At 34.9% G+C, this 21,690-nt stretch overlaps 1 protein-coding gene across 2 annotated transcripts in view; it reads right to left on the reverse strand.

Annotated features, from left to right (window-relative positions):
• The window catches only part of NAALAD2 (N-acetylated alpha-linked acidic dipeptidase 2), a 55,429-nt gene that overhangs the window by 12,198 nt on the left and 21,541 nt on the right, over nt 1-21,690 (reverse strand). Inside the window, exons 7-16 of one of the 2 annotated variants that reach the window (XM_090267797.1) lie at nt 19,347-19,440; nt 18,220-18,318; nt 13,159-13,244; nt 12,768-12,887; nt 12,584-12,666; nt 8,686-8,749; nt 7,544-7,611; nt 5,047-5,138; nt 3,484-3,574; nt 1,255-1,519 (exon numbers count right to left, since the gene is read on the reverse strand). In XM_090267797.1, the coding sequence (XP_090123923.1) occupies nt 1,255-1,519; nt 3,484-3,574; nt 5,047-5,138; nt 7,544-7,611; nt 8,686-8,749; nt 12,584-12,666; nt 12,768-12,887; nt 13,159-13,244; nt 18,220-18,318; nt 19,347-19,440 (1,062 nt within the window). The remainder of the gene's footprint in view (nt 1-1,254; nt 1,520-3,483; nt 3,575-5,046; nt 5,139-7,543; nt 7,612-8,685; nt 8,750-12,583; nt 12,667-12,767; nt 12,888-13,158; nt 13,245-18,219; nt 18,319-19,346; nt 19,441-21,690) is intronic. The other variant, XM_090267798.1, reaches the window with a different exon arrangement.

Below are 21,690 nucleotides of genomic sequence, written 5' to 3' on the forward strand. Positions count from 1 at the left end.
GGTTTCTCTCCCAATTGGACCCCGACTTACTCAGATTGATAAAATGTAATTCACCAAAAGGAAATCTGGTCATTTAGGAAGAGAATTGGATGCTGGATAGCCAAGGATCTATGGATATAGATCTTGCTGTAGGCCCTGCTATGTCTCTGATTTTTTCCTTTGTTTTCCCAATCATTACAGAGATTCTCCCATCATATCAATCTAAACACACTTTTCTTTGCTTCATCTTATTTCTAGATTTTAGTACCTGCTGCTCATACCTTTCTAAAGATTACTAATTCTTATAATAATAATACTCAAAAATCATTACTAACGTCTTTGTGTTCCTATAGTACTTACTCTGCGTGTGTCTTTATAACTTGTCCCTTGCATTTTGCCTTCTTCCCCACAGGAGACTAAACTCTGAGGACAATGGCTGTTTTAAACATCCTTATATATTCCAGGAAATAAAACAGTACTTGGTATACAATAGACATTTAGTATATATTTCATAATTATGGAATATACTAAGAATATACACTCAATAATAAAATGGTTACAATAAAACAGTAATAAGTAACATTTATGAGCGTCAAGTGTCAGTCACCATTGTTCCAATGAGTCAGCCAGCTGAATCTTCACAGCAATCTTTGAAACATATATATATATATATATATATTTATCATTTCATTCATAAGAAAACTGACACATAGATGGGTTAAGTAACCTTCCCAAGGTCACACAGTGAATAAATATTAGAGCCAGGATTTGAATCAGACCCAATGCTCAATGCTACTTCACTACACAATATTTCATCCATGTTTTGTAGAACAGCAACCACAAAATGGCCAGATGTACAAGGAAAACTGGAAAAAAATATTCCATGTAGACAAACATTAAAAGATCAATGCAGTAATAATTAACAATTATAATACATATATATAGTGAAATTGGTGGTTTTCTCTACTTTCCAATATTTGTCTTAAGTGCTCTGCATTTTTATAATATTCTTATAACAATAAAAATATTTTAAAGGCAGATAGAGGGAAAATTCAACAATTGTAGCACTAACCTAGCAGAATGGATTCATCCTACAAATACCAAATTAAATCATAGTGTTTAATAGGTGTTAAAAGTTTGTTTTTTCTAGAAGGCAGAACTAATAAGTGAGGCAGGGATAAATTCTAGGATGAAATAGTATGCATTGATGATGAAAGGAGATATCTTAAACCTCTAACTTAAAGATTAAAAAATACCTGCTCAGTCATTTCTTACCAAATGATACTCCATGATCTTTCAATTGTTGGTCATATTTCTTGGATAAATTGTAGATACTTGTTGCATAGTTCTCCAAAGCTTTTGCATAGTCTTGAATATTGAAAGGAATGATTTGAGAGTCTGCAAGCTCATAAACCAGTGCCCCTCGTAATTGAGCCACAGAAAGTTGTTTTTTAAATGTGGGGTCATAAAAATTTTCTACCAATTCAAACGTCTCATAAATTGTATGGTACAATGGGTAGCTGCTGTACTTATCTGTTTTCTAAAGAAAAGGTGGGGGCGAGGGGAGAAACCAAATACAGACAAACATTAAATATTCAAATTATAATGTTTTATGTAACCATAAAATGATTGCAGAAAAAATATAACCATATGGCACCTCAAGTTTTATCACAATGAAGAAAAAAAACATGAAATCTAACTAAACACTACCACTAATGTTCAGTGATTTAAAATTTTACCATTCATTTTATAATTCATGTAATCTTCATTCAAAATACTGCTTCTTGAAAATTCTCATTGTGTTTCTAATAAAGATAAGGAGTTCATATTCCAACTGCAGAGCAGCACAACTGAAAATTATCTGTCAACTGATTGGGAATGAAAGGTTCTGAGCAGCTAAGTATCTATATAGCTGAAGGGTTATCTGTTTAAGCACCTTCCCTGTGTCCCCAAACAGTGCACACGACCAAATGCCATTTAACCTGGATGACAATATTAAGTACTACCATTACAAAAACATAAATTATCACCTGGTGGCTTTCTATGTAAATAGCTTTTGACTTCTTAGGTATATCTTTAGTTTTTATCTATATTTATAGTGCTTTAAGGCTGTCATTCTCACGGCTTTTATTATCACTAAAGGGAATCCCTGTACCAGTCTCACTCCTGTCTAGTATTCTGTTTTTAATCTGCATGGTCTTAGAAACTAGGTAACTTTGTTCAGAATAGTTATAGAGTATAAAAGTGAACAGGCATTGAAAGTGGTAAGACACATCATTTATGTATTAAATGTAATGAGTATTAGTATACAAATATATGCATTTATTTTGGGTTATTCTGAAGCTGTTTCTCCTTTGTTCTGAGTTGTATTCTAGCTAGTCAAATTTGCAAAGGCTATCTATTCTATACAAGCAAGATGTTGGTATATTGCAATGATTTAAAAATTATTGGGCTGGCCAAAAAATTCCATATGGTTTTGTCCATAAAATAAAGGACATTTTTCATCTTCACAAATAACTTTATCAATTTGTATATTTTGAGTATATTGTCTAACTCCCACATGGTATAACGTTGCTTGTTCTCAATTAATGTCTCAATTTTATCTCTATCAACTTCATCTGGTCTACCCGACAATGGAGCATCGTCCAATGAGAAATCTCCAGCACAAAACTTCGCAAACCACTTTTGACACGTTCGATCAGTCACAGCACCTCCATACACTGCACAAATCTCTTCTTTGTGTTTCAGTTGCATTTTTATCTTTCTTGAAGCAATAAAGCATAACATACCAAAAAATACTGTGTATTTTCTTTCATTTTCATGTTAAAATGGCAACACAAAAATTCACCAATTTTGATAAGTTTTTTTTTAAATTGCACGTTGATATGATGACTGTCACAATACAATCTAATAAAATTGTTTCGAATGAAGTTAAAGACTGTCATAAACTAAGTGCTACTAGAGCCACCTTACAGAAAAAAGCAAACTTTTTGGCCAACCCAATATTAAAATTGATGACAAATCTCAGTTTAGTTTATGACAAAATTTATAATGTAGGCAAGCAAACATGGTATATGTTGGTATATCCAAGGACTTAGCAATAAAGAATCTTAGCCTAGCATTCCCTGTAACCAAAATATGTTCTCCATGTGCACATTTTCTCTAGGAGAAGTACATCAAAGCCCATAAGACCAGGAGAATGAGATTTTCCAACAAAGCCTATGTCAGGAAAAGGGTGTGAGCTACCTGATACTGATAACCAGCTAAGTCTTTGACATTACTCTGTCAGCTCACACTTCACTGAATAACCCTGACAGTGGAAAGTCGCAAAGTAACCCAGATTACATCTAGTTCATCTACAAAGGAACATGCAGTCTGTCTCTGTCCCTGAAATGTCCACCTGTGCCTGTACCAACAAATAAAAGAATTCTTAGCAAAAAAAAAAAAAAAAAAAAAAAAAAAAAAATGTGGGTAAGGTACTGTGTATCCAAAACAATGGCTTACCTTATTCTTAGTGTAACGGGCTCTGCCTGAAGCAATTCCAAGTCTCTGAAAATAAGCTTCAAAATCACTTCCAGATCCCAGCTTGTTGATTCTAAATGTATAATATAAATATGTATGTACATACATACACACACACAAGCAGAAATAATATGAAGTTAAGTAGATGGGACAGTGAATCCTGTCCTAAAAAGAACAAGGACTTTCATGGCACATTTATAGAAATTAGGAAAATGTATACCACCCCCAAGACACTTGTGTCACCTATTGGATATTGGTGTGATAAATCTGTAAATCTGTATTGAATGAAACCAGTTTGGCAGTGCACCAAAGACAGCAGCCTAGTGACTATGCTGTCTCAAAAATTTTCTGCATTTATGGTATTTGTTTAGAGGGGAAAACAAATAAGATATGGTACCCGCCCTCAGAGAATTATGGCCTAATAAGAAAATTGCCAGGCCTGACTGCTGTGGCTCAGTGGATTGAGCGTTGGCCTGCAAGACAAGTGTCGCTGGTTCAATTCCCAGTCAGGGCACATGACTAGGTTGCACGTCAGGTCCCCAGTTGGGGGCGCAAGTGAGAGGCAACCACACAGTGATGTTTCCCTCTCTCCTTTCCCTTCTCTAAAAATAAACAAATAAATAATTTTTTTTTAAAAAAAGAAAATTTCCGTGAGAAAGCTTGTAAGATTATGAAGAATCCAAGTGTGCCTTATTTGAAAAATAAATCTAATTACAATGTATTTCTTTGCATATAATTAAGAAACCACCACATACATACATATACACACATATATACAATAATAAAATGACATGGAAAATTTTTCATAATATGGTAAGTCAGTAAGGCAGAACAATGTCATATGCATGAAGAACATAACTATTTCTAAACCGTGAGTTTTCTTTTTTTGAGATTGAAACCTTGGATGTTTTTAAAATCTTTCTTTTTTGAATAAGCATGTGAGTAATTTATAATGGAAGCACATTTAAATTTTCACAGACTTATTTGGAACATGGAATGAAGCTGTAAACTGCTACCATCATGTGCTGCTTTTAGAAATAGTATTGCAGTAGAAAACAAATATAAAATGAATTCAGGAAAGCTATAGTGTGTAAATGAGATGAACTAAAAAAATTAATACTTAAATCCAAAGAGATTGACAGGCAAAGACACAATTTGGTGGTTATTAATAGTGCTTATTAATAAATTTAGAAGCAAAGCAAATAATCACTTATTTTTTACTTCATTATCATTTGAAGTTACATTATTTATTAATGCATTTAATATCTATATGAATGAAATTTTATGCAAGGATTCAAAATAGTGCCCAATAATGTGGCAAAATAATTTTGACTAAAATTTTGTAAAACTAGATCTATCTGCTCTATTGTGGGTTAAAAGACACAATTGTTCCGCTGATCAGCGCATTAAAGGCAGCATAAAGGGATCCCTTAGGATTACCTTTAGTTGTTGAGGCACCTGAGAACTACATGCTTGGAGAAACAGAGGGTAAAGAGAAATTCATAATTTATCCTGAGGTAGAAAATACTTAAGCAGGTAATTTACCTAGGAAAGTTTTTATATTCAGATGAAGGGTCTTTTTCCAACCAGCTTTCATAAAGAGATTTACCCTCAAAACCATCATCTGGGCTGGAGATCTAGAAAGAGAAATCAAATACTGGGAATTAGAGGAAGAAGCAACTAAATTTATGCCAACATAAAACCACATTAGTTAATACCAACTTCTAACTATATATAAAACATATATGTTAGTATAGAAAAGTATGTTTTTGTAAATAGGAAGGAAAATATCCAGCCCCAATTTCTATTGGTTTATCATGCCTGCCTATTGGTAATTTTGCCAGATACCTAGGATAAAATCTGCTTATTTTAGTAAATTCAAAAATGGAACTAAGGTAGACCCTACTTATGCTATGTAACCTTTGGTGTATTGCTTTAAACCCTAGTTTTCTCACCAGTGTAAATTGGGAGAATGATACCCATCTCAACCTAAACATCATCTCTAGTGTCTTCTCTGGCCTTTATACAGAGTGGGTTATCCCCTCATCATCACATAAAAGGTCTTAAGGTAGTCTGGTCACTCTGCAGGGGCCTCCCTTCCCTGCTAGTGTGTTGCAGCTGCAGGGATGTTTTGCTCATTTCCAGCCAGCTCACTGGGTTCTACTCTCTACTTGGCTCCTGCCAATTTGCAATCGCTGAGATCCTGCTCCAATTCCTACATTCTGCTTGGATCAAATTCCTTACAAAATTCTCTTCGTTTTCTGGAATCACGCCATCTCAGTCCAGCACTAAGCTTCTGGACCCTTTGTCCTGGACATCCCAGATCGAGCTTTTCCACCTCAGCTATGTGCACTGTCATAATTGTTTCACCACCTTGTCCCATTTCTTGCTTCTATCAGGCAGCTGTCCTTTTAGCCCGGCTTTCTCTACTACCTCACCCTGCCCTCATGTCACCAGCATAATTTGACTGCGCCAACACACATTAGGGGAATAAAAGAGTCCTTTTTCTACTGAGTTTTGGTATGGCCATACATACGCATCTGCCTTTGTAAAAAGGACCATAGACCTAGGCTTGCCCACCCTTATTGGCCCTGAATATTTTATTATTCCTGATCTCACCAGCAGCAACCAGCTCTGTTGGACCCAAAGCATAAATGCATATCCTAAGAAGGGTTCTGCCAATACAGATTTTTACAACTTGCTTTTTAGATAAGATGTTTACATAAGATGTTTTTACGGGATATTCCAGTGAAAGGATCAAAGGCATAAGCTATGCGATATGATGAAAAAGTTGTGATGGGCATGATGGAGGACTCTTTTGGGAGAACGAGTTTTTAAAGACACTAACAGTAAAAGGGAAGGGCAAGGTTAAGGGAAATTGGGAAATAGCACCTACAGAAAGTGATACCTACACTTCACACTGTCATCCAAGTGATACCTACTTGACAGAAACATTTCTATAATTAAATTTTAAAATATGGAACTATTTAGTACAGACAGTAAGTGACTAGGACTATGTAATTTTTAGAGGCTCCGTACATTAGTTTTCAGAGTACTCTTTGTTACCAACAACTAATATTTATAATATCCCTGAGTGATAAGTATGTGGAATTATTTCCATTTTGCTTTTAGACCTGCTACAGTTTAACTTATTCACTATACTGATAAGAGTGATTTTTCTAATGAACAAATATGATTAATGCACTACCTTGTTAAAAATTCTTTAGTTTCTCCATCAAATTTCTGAACTTCTTGGCCTATTTGCCATGCCCCATTTCTTACCATCTTTCCGCAAATACTTTGTGCTGAGGTCACACCGAGCTGCCTCCAGGTCAGGAAGTATTCTCTTTCACACCTCCATATCTTTCTGGGGAACTATGTCCTCTGCTTAGAATGCCTTCTCCCTCACTTTCACATCCTTCCATTTTACAGCCCAAGCATTAATTATTCTGTAAGCATATTCTGATGCTTCCCAACTTCCCCAGCTACTCCAGGATTTTAGGTTCAGTATTCCATAATTGTTCTCCATCATATACAGTATCCAGTATTCCAGTGAACTATAATTCCTCATTTACAGGTCTGCATCCTCTCTAGACTACAGAGTATTTGGATTCAGTAACCTTGTCATTTTATCATTGTTGCTGCTAGAACTTATTTTATAGGGCCTGATAAATAGTAACCACTCAATAAATACCTGTCGAAGGAATGAATGAGTAGCCAAGGCAATCTTTGAACCAAGGCTTTTCCATTCCAGCTCAGTGTTCTTCCTGTTATATCAAAATACCTCTGCAGGTGAAATTATTTTCCCTATACATTACAACAATGTACACAATAAGAACTATTATTAGAACAGAGAATCTAGCAATACTATCTTAATTGTAATGCCATATAAATAGTGTATCAGAGATTTTTTTTCTGACTTGTTATTTATACAAATCAGCTATGTCTGTCACCAGTTCAAAAATAAGCATGACTAATTAAGAAAAACATGTGTTCACTTATTCATTCGCCAGAAAACATTAAGACAGACCTACTTATATACCTCTTTTGTCAGTTTATACACCAATTGGTAAAGAAGGGGTGTACAGTCAACTCTGAGAGTATAATTGCCTGAAAAATAAATAAAAACATAGAGTATTTTAATACTTTCAAGTGGGATTCCAATCTATGTTTAATTCTAACTTTATTTTCTAACTCTAAATAATACATAATAGACAAATCAAAGACATCACTCCCCAGGAATTAAAAACAGGGTGGGAATAGTTCTTCAGAAGCAAGAGAGGTTGCAGCACACTATGTACAGAAGGTATAGGTGGACTTCGGCTGCTAAGGGAGCAGCTCCCATAGGAAACATAAAGGTCACTCTTAACCCAGTGTCTTTTAGGGGGAGTTTAGCAAAGAAAATGGTAAGGCTATGGCATTTATTCCTTATTCATTCTATTAAATAGTATATAGCAAGCAAGACATTAGACTAGAACATATCAATAGTAAGTATGCTCTGACATTTATCTAGACATAATCATAATACAATGAAAGCGTAGGACACAAATGTCACATGTCAGATTCAGAAAAAGTCTGTAGTTTGTGCTTCCTTAAATTGTTCCAATACAGAAATATTTACAGAATATTTCATACAGAAAGTACACATAGGGGCTTCATAAATGTTAACTGAATGAATGAAGAAATTTGTGCATGTGCACACACTGTAAGCAACCTAGAAAAGGCAAGGACTGTGTGGGGGGTGGTGTGCGTGTGCATGTCCCAACCCACTGCAAGCTGCAGTCTGTAACACAAAGCAAATTTTCACTGGCATGGTCTGGATAAAGGATCAGGTGGCAGGGGAATGAGTGGAATGGCCCTTGTGGTGGGCGGGAATAGTGGCCTCCAGTGATGTCCACATGCTAATCCCCAGAACCTGTGAATATGTGACCTCAAACAGCAGAAGGGACTCTGCAGATGTGATGAAGGATCTTGAAATGGTAAGACTGTCCTGGATTATCCAAGTGGGCTCTATATAAAATATTCTGTAAAATATTTCTTCAGAAATATTTTAAACAATTCTTTTAATCCCTCTACAAGACAAATGTGGTTAATACTGGAGTTTTAAATAGGAATCAAAGATAGGCAAATGGTAAATATTCTTTTAAAAATAGGGTCAGTAGCTTAGTTATGAATATGATTTACCTTCTATTGATGAATCTGAGTTGACGTAAGCAACGCTTCTCTCCTGGAGTGTTTTTGCGTTCTCCTATATTTGAAGCAAAGTTGTTACTTAATTCACAGTATTTACAGTTGTGGGAATATAAACAAAGTAAGCCAATTAAATTTAATAAAAGTGGTCTGCAAATACTTTATGAATCAAATACCTATGCCTTCAACTGTTAACTCATCGGTTGACAGCAACATTAATGGAATAAAAACAAGAAAGAAAAAATATTATGATGCTATACTATTGTTTATAGCAATAGTAAGGAGCCTCAGAGAAAAAATATTTTCAAAGTATGGCTCCTTGATTCCTTGAACCAGAATATGAAGAGGACAAGGCTCCCAGATTCTGAGGCCCACCCCAGATCTCCTGAATAAGAATTGCTGAAACCCTGGCTTGTGTGGCTCAGTGGATTGAGCGTCAGCTGGCGAACCAAGTGTCGCTGGTTCGATTCCCAGTCAGGGCACATAACAAGGTTGCACGTCAGGTCCCCAGTTGGGGGCGCAAGTGAGAGGCAACCACACAGTGATGTTTCTCTCCCTCTCTTTCTCCTTTCCCCTCTCTCTAAATAAATAAATAAATAAACAAACAAACAAACAAATTATTTTTTTTAAAAAATTGCTGAAAGGAAGGTCTGGAAATCTCTATATTCTAAAAGGTGTCCCTGGCAATCCCTGCATGCATCGAAGTTTTGAGGCTCCACTTATACTGGATACCCAAATAAATGAAGCATTTTAAAAGTGAAAAATAAAGAACAAAAATGAAAAGAAAAATATTAAAAAATAAAAGTGGAAAAGAGAAAATTCCTTTTTTTTTTTTTTCATGAGAGGATATGATGATAAAACAAAAAATGAGAGGACAGAAAAAATAGGAGAGAAGGAAGGACATGAGAACAAACAGAAGACTGACTCCTTTACACATGTGCGCAGGCACGCACACACACATACAAGATAAAGGCTAATATCACACACATGGAAATACGCCAAGAGCCCCTTTTACCTCTTTCTAGTTTACTATCATATTAAGAACATGTTATAATAAAAACATTTAAAGCTGTGAGAGGTTATGCCACAAGTGAAGATTGCCACTTCTCTGTACTCACCCACACAGGCCAGATGATAATTGTCTCTGCTATAGATAAACATTAAGTCAGAGTTTCCATTGTAAAAGATTTACTTTGGAAATAAGGAAGAAGACTTCCAGCCAAGACGGAGGCCTAGACTGACACGCTCCGTCTCCCTCCACAACTAAGAAGGGCAACAACTACCTCAAAACTAGAAACAATCAGAAGTTCCAGAAAATAAAGCTATATGGAAGTCCAACATATGAAGTTATAAACAAGTGGTGCTCGTCTGGATGGGTAGGAGGGGCGAAGCAGGGGCAGAGACGTCAAGCTGTGCTGGCAGCGGCAGCTGCAGCGATGAGCGGCAGGATCAATTCAACAAATCTGAACATAGGGAAGGAACAAATAGTCAACCAGTGCAGAAAGAAGAAATGAAAAGTGAGGAAAATGAGGAGAGGCTCAGAAACCTATGGGACAGCTATAAGCAGGCCAACATTCGAATCATAGGGTTGCCGGAACGTGAAGAAGAATGAGAAACTGAAAAATTATGTGAAAAAATAATGAAGCAGAACTTCCCTAACTTGGGGAAGAAAATAAGACTTACAGGTCCAGGAATCACAGAGAGTTCCAAAAAGACTGGACCCAGGGAGAACCATATCCACACATTATAATCAAAATGTCAAAAATTAAGGATAAAGAGAGAATCTTAAAAGCAGCAAGAGAGAAGAAGAGAATTATGTACAAAGCGCTCTCAATAAGATTATCAGCTGATTTCTCAAAAGAAATTCTGCAGGCAAGAAGGGACTGGCAAGAAATATTCAAAGTAAGGAAAAGCAAAGCCCTACAACCATGATTACTCTATCCAGCGAGCTGTCATTCAGAATAGAAGGGCAGAGAAAGTGCTTCCAGAACAAAGTAAAACTGAAGGAGTTCATCAGATCCAAACCACTATTATATGAAATGTTAAAGGGACTTATTTAGAAGAAAGAGGATCAAAACTATAAATGTTAAAATGAAAACTGTATAACAACAACTAACAACAGAAGCTAGGGAATCGAAACAAAGGCAAACTAAGTAGGCAACAAGAGTAGGAAAAGAATTATAGGTATGGGGAATATTATGGGGGGAGGTCAGCAGGGAGGGGGAAGGGGGGAAGGGAGGGAGATGGTACAGGATTTAAGAAGCATAGTAGGAGGGAGTGGAGTAGACAGGAAGATGTTGAGAAGAACTATCTGCACAACCAATGGGCATAATCTAAGGGGCGGGGGACAACTGGAAGGAGGGTGGTCACTGGGTGGAGGGGAACAATGGGAAAAGAAATTGGGACAACCGTAATAGCATAATCAATAAAACATATTTAAAAAAAAAGAAATAAGGAAGATTGCTCAATTACTTAAAGAGAGTACACTATCAAATATAATAAATAATCTGGTAGAAAAACTGGAAATTGTTTAACTCACATATATTTAATGTAAAGCTTATTATTTAATATTCTAGATTTCTTTTAGCTTTACTTTAAGCTGCTAAAATTATACAGATCTGTATTTACGTATACCTGTATGCACATGAAATTACATTATTTCTAAAAGCAAATGACATTAATGAACAAAATTTGATTCATTTAAATAGTCAACTTCCAAAATGCATGTTTGTAATACCAATGTAATAATAAAACTTTTCACTATAAATGGAATCAAAAGGATAAGTGAATGCCCTGGCTGCAGTAGCTCAGTTGGTTGGGCATCACATAGCAAATAGAAAGGTTGATGGTTCGATTCCCAGTCAGGGCACATGCCTGGGTTGCGGATTCGGTCCCCGGTCAGGGTATGTAGGGAAGGCAACCAACCGATGTTTCTCTGTCACATTAGTGTTTCTCTCCCTTTATTTTCCCTCCCTTCCCCTCTCTCTCTAAAATAAATAAAATAAAAGGATAAGTGATTGACAGGTAGCTGTGTGTGTGATTTTACTTACCCTTATACTGATTTGATTATATTATTTTAAAGTAAAGTAAGAGAAAATGAGTCAGTAGGAAAGCATTTTAAGAACTACAGCCAATGTCAAGAAATGTATGACATGTTTGAAACACCTTTATAAAATCCTGATTTATGAAAAAAATCTGGACTCACAGAGGATGGTGGCAGGAGAATAAGTGCTCATATAGTGCACCTCCCTTTATAAGAATTATGAGCTTACCATGTACATTTGAGAACTTAGAGTTACTCAACAGAGAGACTAAGGGGAAAAAGTGAAAGAAGGTGGCCTAGGAGACACTTAGAAATAAAGCATTAAGAGCCAGTCACAAATGAAAGTCAATCATATCTGAGGAAAAAGCAAATCTCAGAAATTCTAAAGACAATTAACTAAAGTAATTCTATTTACAAAACGTTCATATACTCAACAATCAGACACTGTTGTGAAGAGTAAAATATATGTATGGTTGCAATTTGTAAATATGAAATTATAATCAAAGTAAAGTCATTTTGATAGAACACCTTATGTTTTCATAGATACAAAAATTCCAAGGAAACCTCAAAAACTTGAAAATGAACTCCAGGGATCTGTATGAGTGCTCAGATAAGTCAATTTACTTGTCAGAAACAGTCTTGACTATTTTCTGAACTTACAGATTTTAAGATGTTATTCTGTTTTGCCGAACTATTGTGAAAGTAAAAACAAACTCCAGTTCTTAAATTCTCTAGTCTTCTCCAAATTAAAACCATATTAGGTAATGGAATCTATTTGTGAACATCCTGAGATATATATATTTGTTCCCTGTTAACCAAGAAAATAAGAATTTTCTTTGTCTTATTTACCTCAGCCCATTCTGTGGAACCCAGGAGCCCAAATTCTTCTGCATCCCAGCTGGCAAAAATGATTGTTCTTCTAGGTCTCCAGCCTGTAATCATTGTTAACATACATAGTTAGGTATGCCTGCCTAAAAATAAAGAAAAATTAGTGAGTCATTTTTTTGTCATCACCCACCAAAGAAACATTTACCTCTACTCATCAGTTTTCCAAAACTCTGAACAATTTCTTGTAAAACAGCAGTCCCAGTGGTTGGGTCAATACCTCCAAACACCCAAGAATCACGATGGCCTCCCAGAATAACATACCTGTCTGGAAAAGAACATATTCAAAAGAACTACAACTTTGAATGCATTAGAAATAGTTATAATTCATGTTTTTTTAATTAAACTTCCTCTTGCTTGGGTTTCCTCCATAGAAAAAAAATCAACACTTATAAGGTAGAGCCTTCTTTTATAGTAGTACAATTATTTTTGAAATTTAGTTGTTTTATGTCACCATAAAAAAATCAACTTTGAGTAAAAGTATCTTATTCTTTTAAAGTTTGTAAAAACAAAACTGTTTTAAAAATTCTCAGACTCACCAGGTTCCACAGATCCTCTGATAGTTCCAATTACATTGTAAATCCTTGTAATTTTATTGACGTTATGAACATACATTTTAACTTTCCTAGAATTTCAAAGGGAATAAATTACTTCACATAGAGCTATGTCTAAAACTTTCTTTTAACATTTAATTATGAAAAATCTCAGATTGCTTTATAGCTCAGGCAGGGTGCCCCAGGCAAAATACATATGTGGGCGGACCTAGGCCTGCACTACCCAAGAAATCCCAGGACCAGTGCACCCAGTGGACAGCTACAGGCCACGCTGGAGCACCATCACACTGCCCCTGCAGAGCTGATCTTCCATGGACAGCATATGTTGTGGTAAGTGGTCATGCCAGTCCTTACAGCTGACAGGTCTTGGTAAATCCCTCCCATTGATCTGCCAACAGCAACCAAGGCTCAACTGCAAGAGGAGGGTGTACTACCCAAACAAAGGGTTCACTTCAAGTATCCAACTTGGTGATAGGGGAGGCTATGCCACTGGACCCTACAGGACACCTACTAATTAGGCCACACTACCAAGACAGGGAGTCATAGCAGCTCTACCTAATATAGAAGCAAACACAGGGAGACTGTCAAAATGAGGAGACAAAGAAACATGGCCCAACTGAAAGAACAGATCAAAACTCTAGAAAAAGAGCTAAATAAAATGAAAATAAGCATAAGCAATCTATCAGATTCAGAGTTCAAAATACTGGTTATAAGGATGTTCAAGGAACTTGGTGAGGACCTCAGCAGTGTAAAAAAGCCAGTCAGAAACAAGGATTCACTAATTGAAATAAAGTACAATTTCTAGGGAAACAATAGTAGAATGGATGAAGCCAAGAATCAAATCAATGATTTGGAATATAAGGAAGCAAAAAACAACCAATCAGAATAACAAAAAGAAAAAAGAATCCAAGAAATGAGGATAGTATAAGCAGCCTCTCAGGCAATTTCAAGAGATCCAACATTCACATCATAGGGATGCTGGAAGGAGAAGAGAAAGAGCAAGAAATTGAAAATATGTTTCAAAAAATAATGAAAGAAAACTTCCTTGATTTGGTGAAGGAAATAGACATGGAAGTCCAAGAAGCACAGAGTCCCAAACAAGATGGACACAAACAGTCCCACACCAAGACCCATACATCATAATTAAAATGCCAAAGGTTAAAGATAAAAAGAGAACCTTAAAAGTCACAAGAGAAAAGCAGCTAGTTACCTACAGGGGAGTTCCAATTAAGACTGTCAGCTGATTTCTCAAAAGAAACTTTGCAGTCTAAAAGGGATTGGCAAGAAATATTCAAACATGAAAAGCAGGGACTTACAGCCAAGATTGTTCTATCCAGCAAAGCTATCATTTAGAATCAAAGGGCAGATAAAGTGCTTCTCAGATTTAAAAAAAAACTAAAAGAGTTCATCATCACCAAATCATTATTATATGAAATGTTAAAGGTACTTGTTTAAGAAAAAGATCAACACTATGAACAATAAAATGGCAAAAATACCTATCTATTAACAATTGAATCTAAAAACTAAACTAAGTAAACAAGAAGAAAAAGACAAGAGGCCCTGGCTGCTGTGGCTCAGTAGATTGAGCATCAGCCTGTGAGCCAAGTGTCAATGGTTCGATTCCCAGTCAGGGCACATGACTAGGTTGCACGTCAGGTCCCCAGTTGGGGGCATGAGTGAGAGGCAACCACACAGTGATGTTTCTCTCCTTCTCTTTCTCCTTTCCCCCTCTCTAAAAATAAAATAAATAAACAAGCAAATAAATTAATTAATAAAAAAAAAAAGAAGAAAAAGACAGAATCATGGATACAAAGAGCGTTTTGATGGTTGCCAGATGCGAGGGAGGTGTGAAGGAGTGGGTGAAGAGGTGAGGGGATTAAGAAGTACAAACAGGTAGTTACAGAATAGCCATGGGGATGTAAAGTACAGTGTAGTCAATGAACTTAAATGCATGACCCATGAACATGAACAATGGTGGGTGGATTGTCTGAGAAAGTTGGGGTACTGGGTGGAGGGGGGCAAAGGGGGAAAAGATCAAGATAGCTATAATAGCATAATCAATAAAATATAATTAAAGAATTTAAAAATAGTAAAAATAGTATAATACACTTCTGAATACATATTTAATTTATGTGTAGTATTCGACCAAAAGTTCTTTTGAGGAAAAGTTAATCAATGGGTGTTTTTTGTTTTTTTTTTAATATTAAGTAAAAGATTTATTTTTGCTGCTGATAAAAATTAATAGCAAAAAAAGCAGACATTTTTTAGCATGTGTTTCTAAAATATGAGCCTAATATTCATTAATTAGAAACTCAAATTCATTTAATATTATGTCATTAAATGAATAAAATTAAAGAATGTAACAATGGCCCTGGCTGGTGTGGCTTAGTGGATTGAGCACTGGCCTGTAAACCAAAGGGTCACCAGTTCGATTTCCAATCAGTGCACACGCCTGGGTTGCAGGCTGAGTCCCCAGTTGGGGGCGTGCGAGAGGCAACCACACATTGATGTTTCTCTCCCTCTCTTTCTCCCTCCCCTCCCTGCTCTCTAAAAATCAAAAATAAACTTAAAAAAAATTATTTAAAAAAATTATTTTAATGAAAATAAACAGAGGCTATCTGCTCAGATTCTCAAAGGAGCTCGTCCATATCTTTAATATTTATGGGGTTTTTTAAAAGTTTTTAATATCACTGACCCCAGAAATGCCTAAATATCCACTTGTTTTTCCTATTATCAAATCAAACTCATTATATTGCAAATAAACTGAACTCTAGGATGTAGGTTCCCTAAGAGAAGCATTTTTTTCCCCCTGTTTTGTTTATTGCTGAATTCCAAGTACATAGAATGGCACCTGGGATATAATAAATGCTCGATAATTATTTGTGAAATGAGTAAGTATACTCTTGTAAAAAAATTTTTTTTGACAAACACCTTAGCTCATCCATTAGTTACTTCTCCCTATAATTGTCATTAACTAAACAATTGTACAACTCAGTAGAGACAGAAATAAACTTACAGAAACATGACAGTAATACAAGTAATTTACATCCACTGAAATGCATAATCTGCCTACTGAGCGTTCAGTTGACTTCCCTTTCCCAAGGTGAAAGAAATCAGTTTTTCTGCTATTAAGTCACTCATTTTAGCATTCCTGATGATCTGATTTTTGAATCAACTTTGAATTTTCCTTCGAACCAGTTTTAACTTCTTTCAGGTTCTCTTATTAATTAAATACAATTTCGAACACATGTTCATTTTATATTTTTAGGGTTATTATGGTTTTATTTTTAAAATCATCTTTTATCATTTTAGAATCCCATAGAGATGTACTGGATTCATCTTAAAGACCAGGTATGGGCAGCTTAAACCCAGACACATCTTCTTTGGCTTTGAGAAGTAAATCCAAGTAGCAATAGAATTCTAACTTTGCTGACTGACTATATGTATAAATTTTTTCTACTGATTCTATGTTTTGTTCATGCTTTTGTAGTTTGTTTATGGCAAATAAGTCATTACCCATTGGTGGCAGCAATGGTTAGGAATTTGATTTCATGTCCTGTCATTTGGTAATCTATAAATGGATTATTAGATTATCAAGATTTCTTTGGTGTGAAATAAGACAGCAAATATGTGTTTTGTTTTGTTTTTTAAGTTTTAAAGATTTCACTTATTTATTTTTAGAGAGAGGGGAAGGGAAGAAGAAAGAGAGGCAGAGAAAAATCAATGTGTGGTTGCCTCTCATGCGTCCCCAACTGGGGACCTGGACCACAACCCAGGCACGTGCCCTGGCTGGGAATCGTACCAGTGACCCTTTGGTCCACAGGCTGGTGCTCAGTCCACTGAGCTACACCAGCCAGGCACAAATGTGTTTTTTAGTAATTTTCTTTACTTGTGTCTTTGTCCATTTTGAGCTCAAATCAATTAAGGGTTCTGTGTCCATGGTGAAGGAGATCAGCTTTTGATATACTGACCAGAGAATTTTTATGTTTCTGAGTTTTCCCTTGAACTGTGACTAAAATTATAGGCTGAAGCTGTATGTTTTCTGCTTTCTCTGTGTCTGTTTCTATTTGTAAATACAAAAGGCCTTTTCTTTCATTGTGTATGTTTCCCTGCTTCTGGAGGATATTAATAAATTACGGTAAATAAAATCTCATATCAAAGGAACTCTGTTCTGAGTTACAGAAATAAATAAGCACTTATGGAAACAAAATCTAAAATTTCTCTAAAATAAAATTAAACTTCTAATACTATGAAAATTCTGAAATAAAAAAATACAGAAGCTAAAAAACACTCTAAGAATCCAAGTTCATACTGTTAAGGTAGATTGGCAGCAAACAAGATTGGTGTCATAATTTTGATTTAATTGAAAGAGCTCTATCTTCTCTGATTTATTAGTGTTACATTGCCTTTTCTCTCCATATTTCAGGAGAATCATGCCACATTGCTTTCCAGGTCCATTTAAGCTGATCTCTCTAGTTGGCATTCCCTGCCTCAATCCAGTGGAAAATTTACTCTTTCTGTAAAATTAAGCTTAATGAACACGTATTCTGTTATCACTACTCCGCTACAACAGTGCTATAAGGTGTTAACAACAAGTAAAATAAGTGTTTGAGCCCTACGATATTTATGTGCTTGCTCATTTGACTCTCTTAAACCCACCCACACAGTTAAATATTTAATAAATGTTGCCTCCTTTATCTCTTTTACTCCTTTCCCTTAAGTTAGCCTAGTGTTTCACATGAATAACATTTTGAAAGTGATAGGAAAACTGTTTTAAAACTTTAAGTGAAAACTGTTAAAATATTGAACCTGTAACTCAAGTCTCAATTGTTGAGACTTTATGAAATAAATGTTGTGATATCACTACTGAAAGAAATTGGATACATTATTCTTTAAGTACTTAAGTGATATAAAATGATAAATTATTCATTACTAAAAATGGGAAGACAAAGATAAGCAAAATCTACCTGGTAAAACTGTTTTCCTGACATTTTTCCATTAAACATATAAAACTTTCCCAGGCTATTAAACTAACGTAACTTATACCTGAAAGAGTCCTGCCCTGTGAAGCCAGGCCCGATATTGTAATCCACAGCAAGACTTCCCTTCCAGCTGTTGTCTGGTGAAGCTGTTCCTCCCATATGGCTGTCAAGAGAAAATGAAAATGACAAAAAAAGGCTGAGCATCACAGTTTCTTAGAAACGTTCATGAAGTTTGATGGTGAGATATTTCATTCATACATTTAACAAATACTTATTGAGCATTTACTAAGTTTCAGGTACTGTCAAAATTCCCTTCCCTTCGGGAGCTTCCATTCTAATGGGAGAGCCATAACCGAGATACATAAGCAAACACTTTAATGTGTTAGTGGTAAGAGCTAAGGAGAAAAAAACAGTGAGGTGAGAAGGAACACTTCAGCCTCCTTACTTTTGACTTTATTTATGTGGGGAGGCATTAGGTCTAAAAAACCCTGAAAATATGAAATACATGACTGTGCTAAGGAGAAATAAACTTGTAGAGAAGCTGCTTATTACATAGTAGGCATTCATAAAGCAAATATTAAACTGTACTGATACAGACATTTTAAAAAATATATAAATTAGGAGATTTGAAAGGGAACATCAAATATAGAATACATATAATAGCAAACATTAATTGAATGTTTATCATATTCTAAATACTTGACACACAGGATCTCATCTACGTATAATAATCCTATTGGAGACAAACTATTTTGTCCTCATTTTACAGATTAAGAAACTGAATCAGAGAAAGATGGAGTAAATATTCCAAGTTCACACATCTAATAAGTGGTGGGCATTATCACAGTTTTAAAATTCAGGTCAAGTACAAAAAAATAAAATGCAGGTCAAGTACAAATATCAAATGAATATCTAAGGAAGTCCAACTACTTGAAAAGTCTCAAATCAGTATTTTTATCTTTGGACATAGATCCACTTTTGAAACTTTAATTTGTAGCAAAAAGAGTGATGTTTTCTTAGGCACTAAACTGACTGCATTTACGAGGGGAAAAGGTGTACTCTGTTATTCCTACTTCAGGAGCTACTTTGACCCAAGACTTTTAACATAATTAGATTACATAGGTTTTAGAAGAAACAATGGACACATTAGTGCAAAATATCTTAATCTCATATCCAACAAGAACTCTATACCGTAATAATACTTCTGCGTCATTATATCCAATGGGATGTACAGGGATTTGGGGCATCCCTACTCCGTCTTTAACATCAAGTCTGAAGGTATACTCTGCAAAATCAATGGCATAAAGTGAAAACAATTAAAAGTTGGAGTCAGAGGTATAAATTTTTTTTATTGTTGCAGATTTGTAATATATTTGACATTATATTCAAAATTAAAAGTTCCCACAAAATCAATGAGTGTTTTACCTAATATGGGCTATTGAATTCAATAGTAAGAAATTAAACTATTTATATTCTAATTTAAAATCAACTGTAGGTATTATAGATTCCCAAACTTGTTTTGACATTTCACATAATTCTCTTGAATTTTACAACATTTCATTTTGCCCTGGCTGGGTTACTCAGTTGGTTAGTGTCATTCCAATATGCCAAAGTTGTGAGTTCAATCCTTGGTCAGGGCACATAGAAGAATTAACAAATAAATGCATAAATAAGTAGAACAACAAACTGATTTTTTTTTCTTTTTCTCTCTCTCTCTCTCTCTCAAACAAGTATTTTTTAAAATTTTTTAAAAGAATATTTTATTTTCTCAAGGATATCTTAAATCCTTCTTAGAGAAGCTTCATTAACCAGATGTCTACAAAACGTCTCATATTCTGAAGCTAGAAATAACTGTAAAAAAATTAAAGGGAATTTAAGAGATCTTAGAAAAAAGTGATAAAGATTTTATTCAAACACAATATTCTCATTAAAGAAAGCTTGAAAAAATATTTCCAGGCTTAACAACCTCTGTAGGACTTTGACTTTCAATGAAAATAGAATTGCATATTAATGAAAACACCTACTTTAGAAAAAAGGAAGATTTCAAACAAATGGCATCAGATTTTACCTAAAGAAGCTAGAAAACGAAGATGAAGGAAAACTAAGCAAGAGAGAGGGCATAAGACCAAGACACAAATCTAAGAAACAGGAAACAGAAAAACGATAGAAATTATTAATAAAACTCAATGATGGTCCTTTACAAGTTCAATAAAACTGACAAATCTCTAACAACACAGATCAGGAAAAAAAAGAAAAAAGAACATAAATTGCTTATATCAGGGATAAAGAGAATATCACTTTAGTACCTGCAAACCAAAAAATAATAAGAGAATATTATGAATAATTACATGCCCATTAATTCAATAATTTAGATAAAATGGAAAGTCCTTGAAAGACACAAACTATCAAAGCTCACTCAAGAACAAAGAGGTAACCTAAAGAGCCATATATATCTATTAATGAAGTTGCATTTGTAGTTAATAGCATTCCCACAAACAAAACTTAAGGCCTGGTTGGAACTGGTGGGGAATTCTACCAAACATTCACGGACAAAATCAGACCCATTCTTTAAAACTTGCATTAAAAAATGAAGATGAGATAGTCACCAACTCATTCTATGAGGCCATCACTACAGATAGCAAAATGAGACAGATACTATTAAGAAAATAAATCTATAACTTGATATCCCTAATGACTAAAAACTAATATCTTAACAAATTTTAGCACAGATTCAGCAGTATCCTAACACTATATAAAAGGATAATGCATTGTGACCAAGTGGAGTTTACCCCCAGATGAAAAGTTTGGTTTAACATTCGAAAAGTCCATCGGTATAACAACAAAAGTAAGTAACTGAAGATCATTTCAACAGATGCAGTAAAGGTATTTGACAAAAGCCAATATACATTTCTAGATGCACGTGTTAAGATAAAAACTCATCGCATTACCATAGAAGTGAACTTCCTCAATCTGACAAAAAGAATCTATAAAAAACATACAGATAATATTATGTTTAACAAAAAAGACTTGTCCTTGAGGCAGAAAGAAGGTAAGGACATCTACTCTAACAATTTTTTCAATAAATTACTGGAAATGCTAGCCAGTGCAATAGGCAATAAAAAGATATAAAAGGCACCCAGATTGGGATAAAAGTGTTTTTATTTGCAGGTGACATGATTATCTATGTACAAACTCTGATGGAATCTACAAAAACCTAGAAGTACTAATCAGTGAGTTTAATAAGTTTGCAGGATACAATATCAATATATTTTTTCTAGAAATACAATAGTATTTCTACTTACTAGCAATACAGTTGGAAACTAAAATTTAAAATGTAATATAAGGGGGAGAGGGATTGAGCAAAAAGGAAAAAAGACTCATGGACGTGGACAACAGTGTGGTGATTGCTGGGTCAGAGGGGGTATAAGGGGACTACTAACTGGTAATGGAAAAAATACAATACAGAAAAATAAAAATAAAATGTAATTTATGATAGTATAAAACTATGAAGTGCTTGTGGATAAACATGAAAATA

The sequence above is a fragment of the Furipterus horrens genome, unplaced genomic scaffold (assembly GCF_987537825.1).
Source record: "Furipterus horrens unplaced genomic scaffold, mFurHor1.1.pri manual_scaffold_2, whole genome shotgun sequence".
Classification (NCBI taxonomy): Eukaryota; Metazoa; Chordata; class Mammalia; order Chiroptera; family Furipteridae; genus Furipterus; species Furipterus horrens.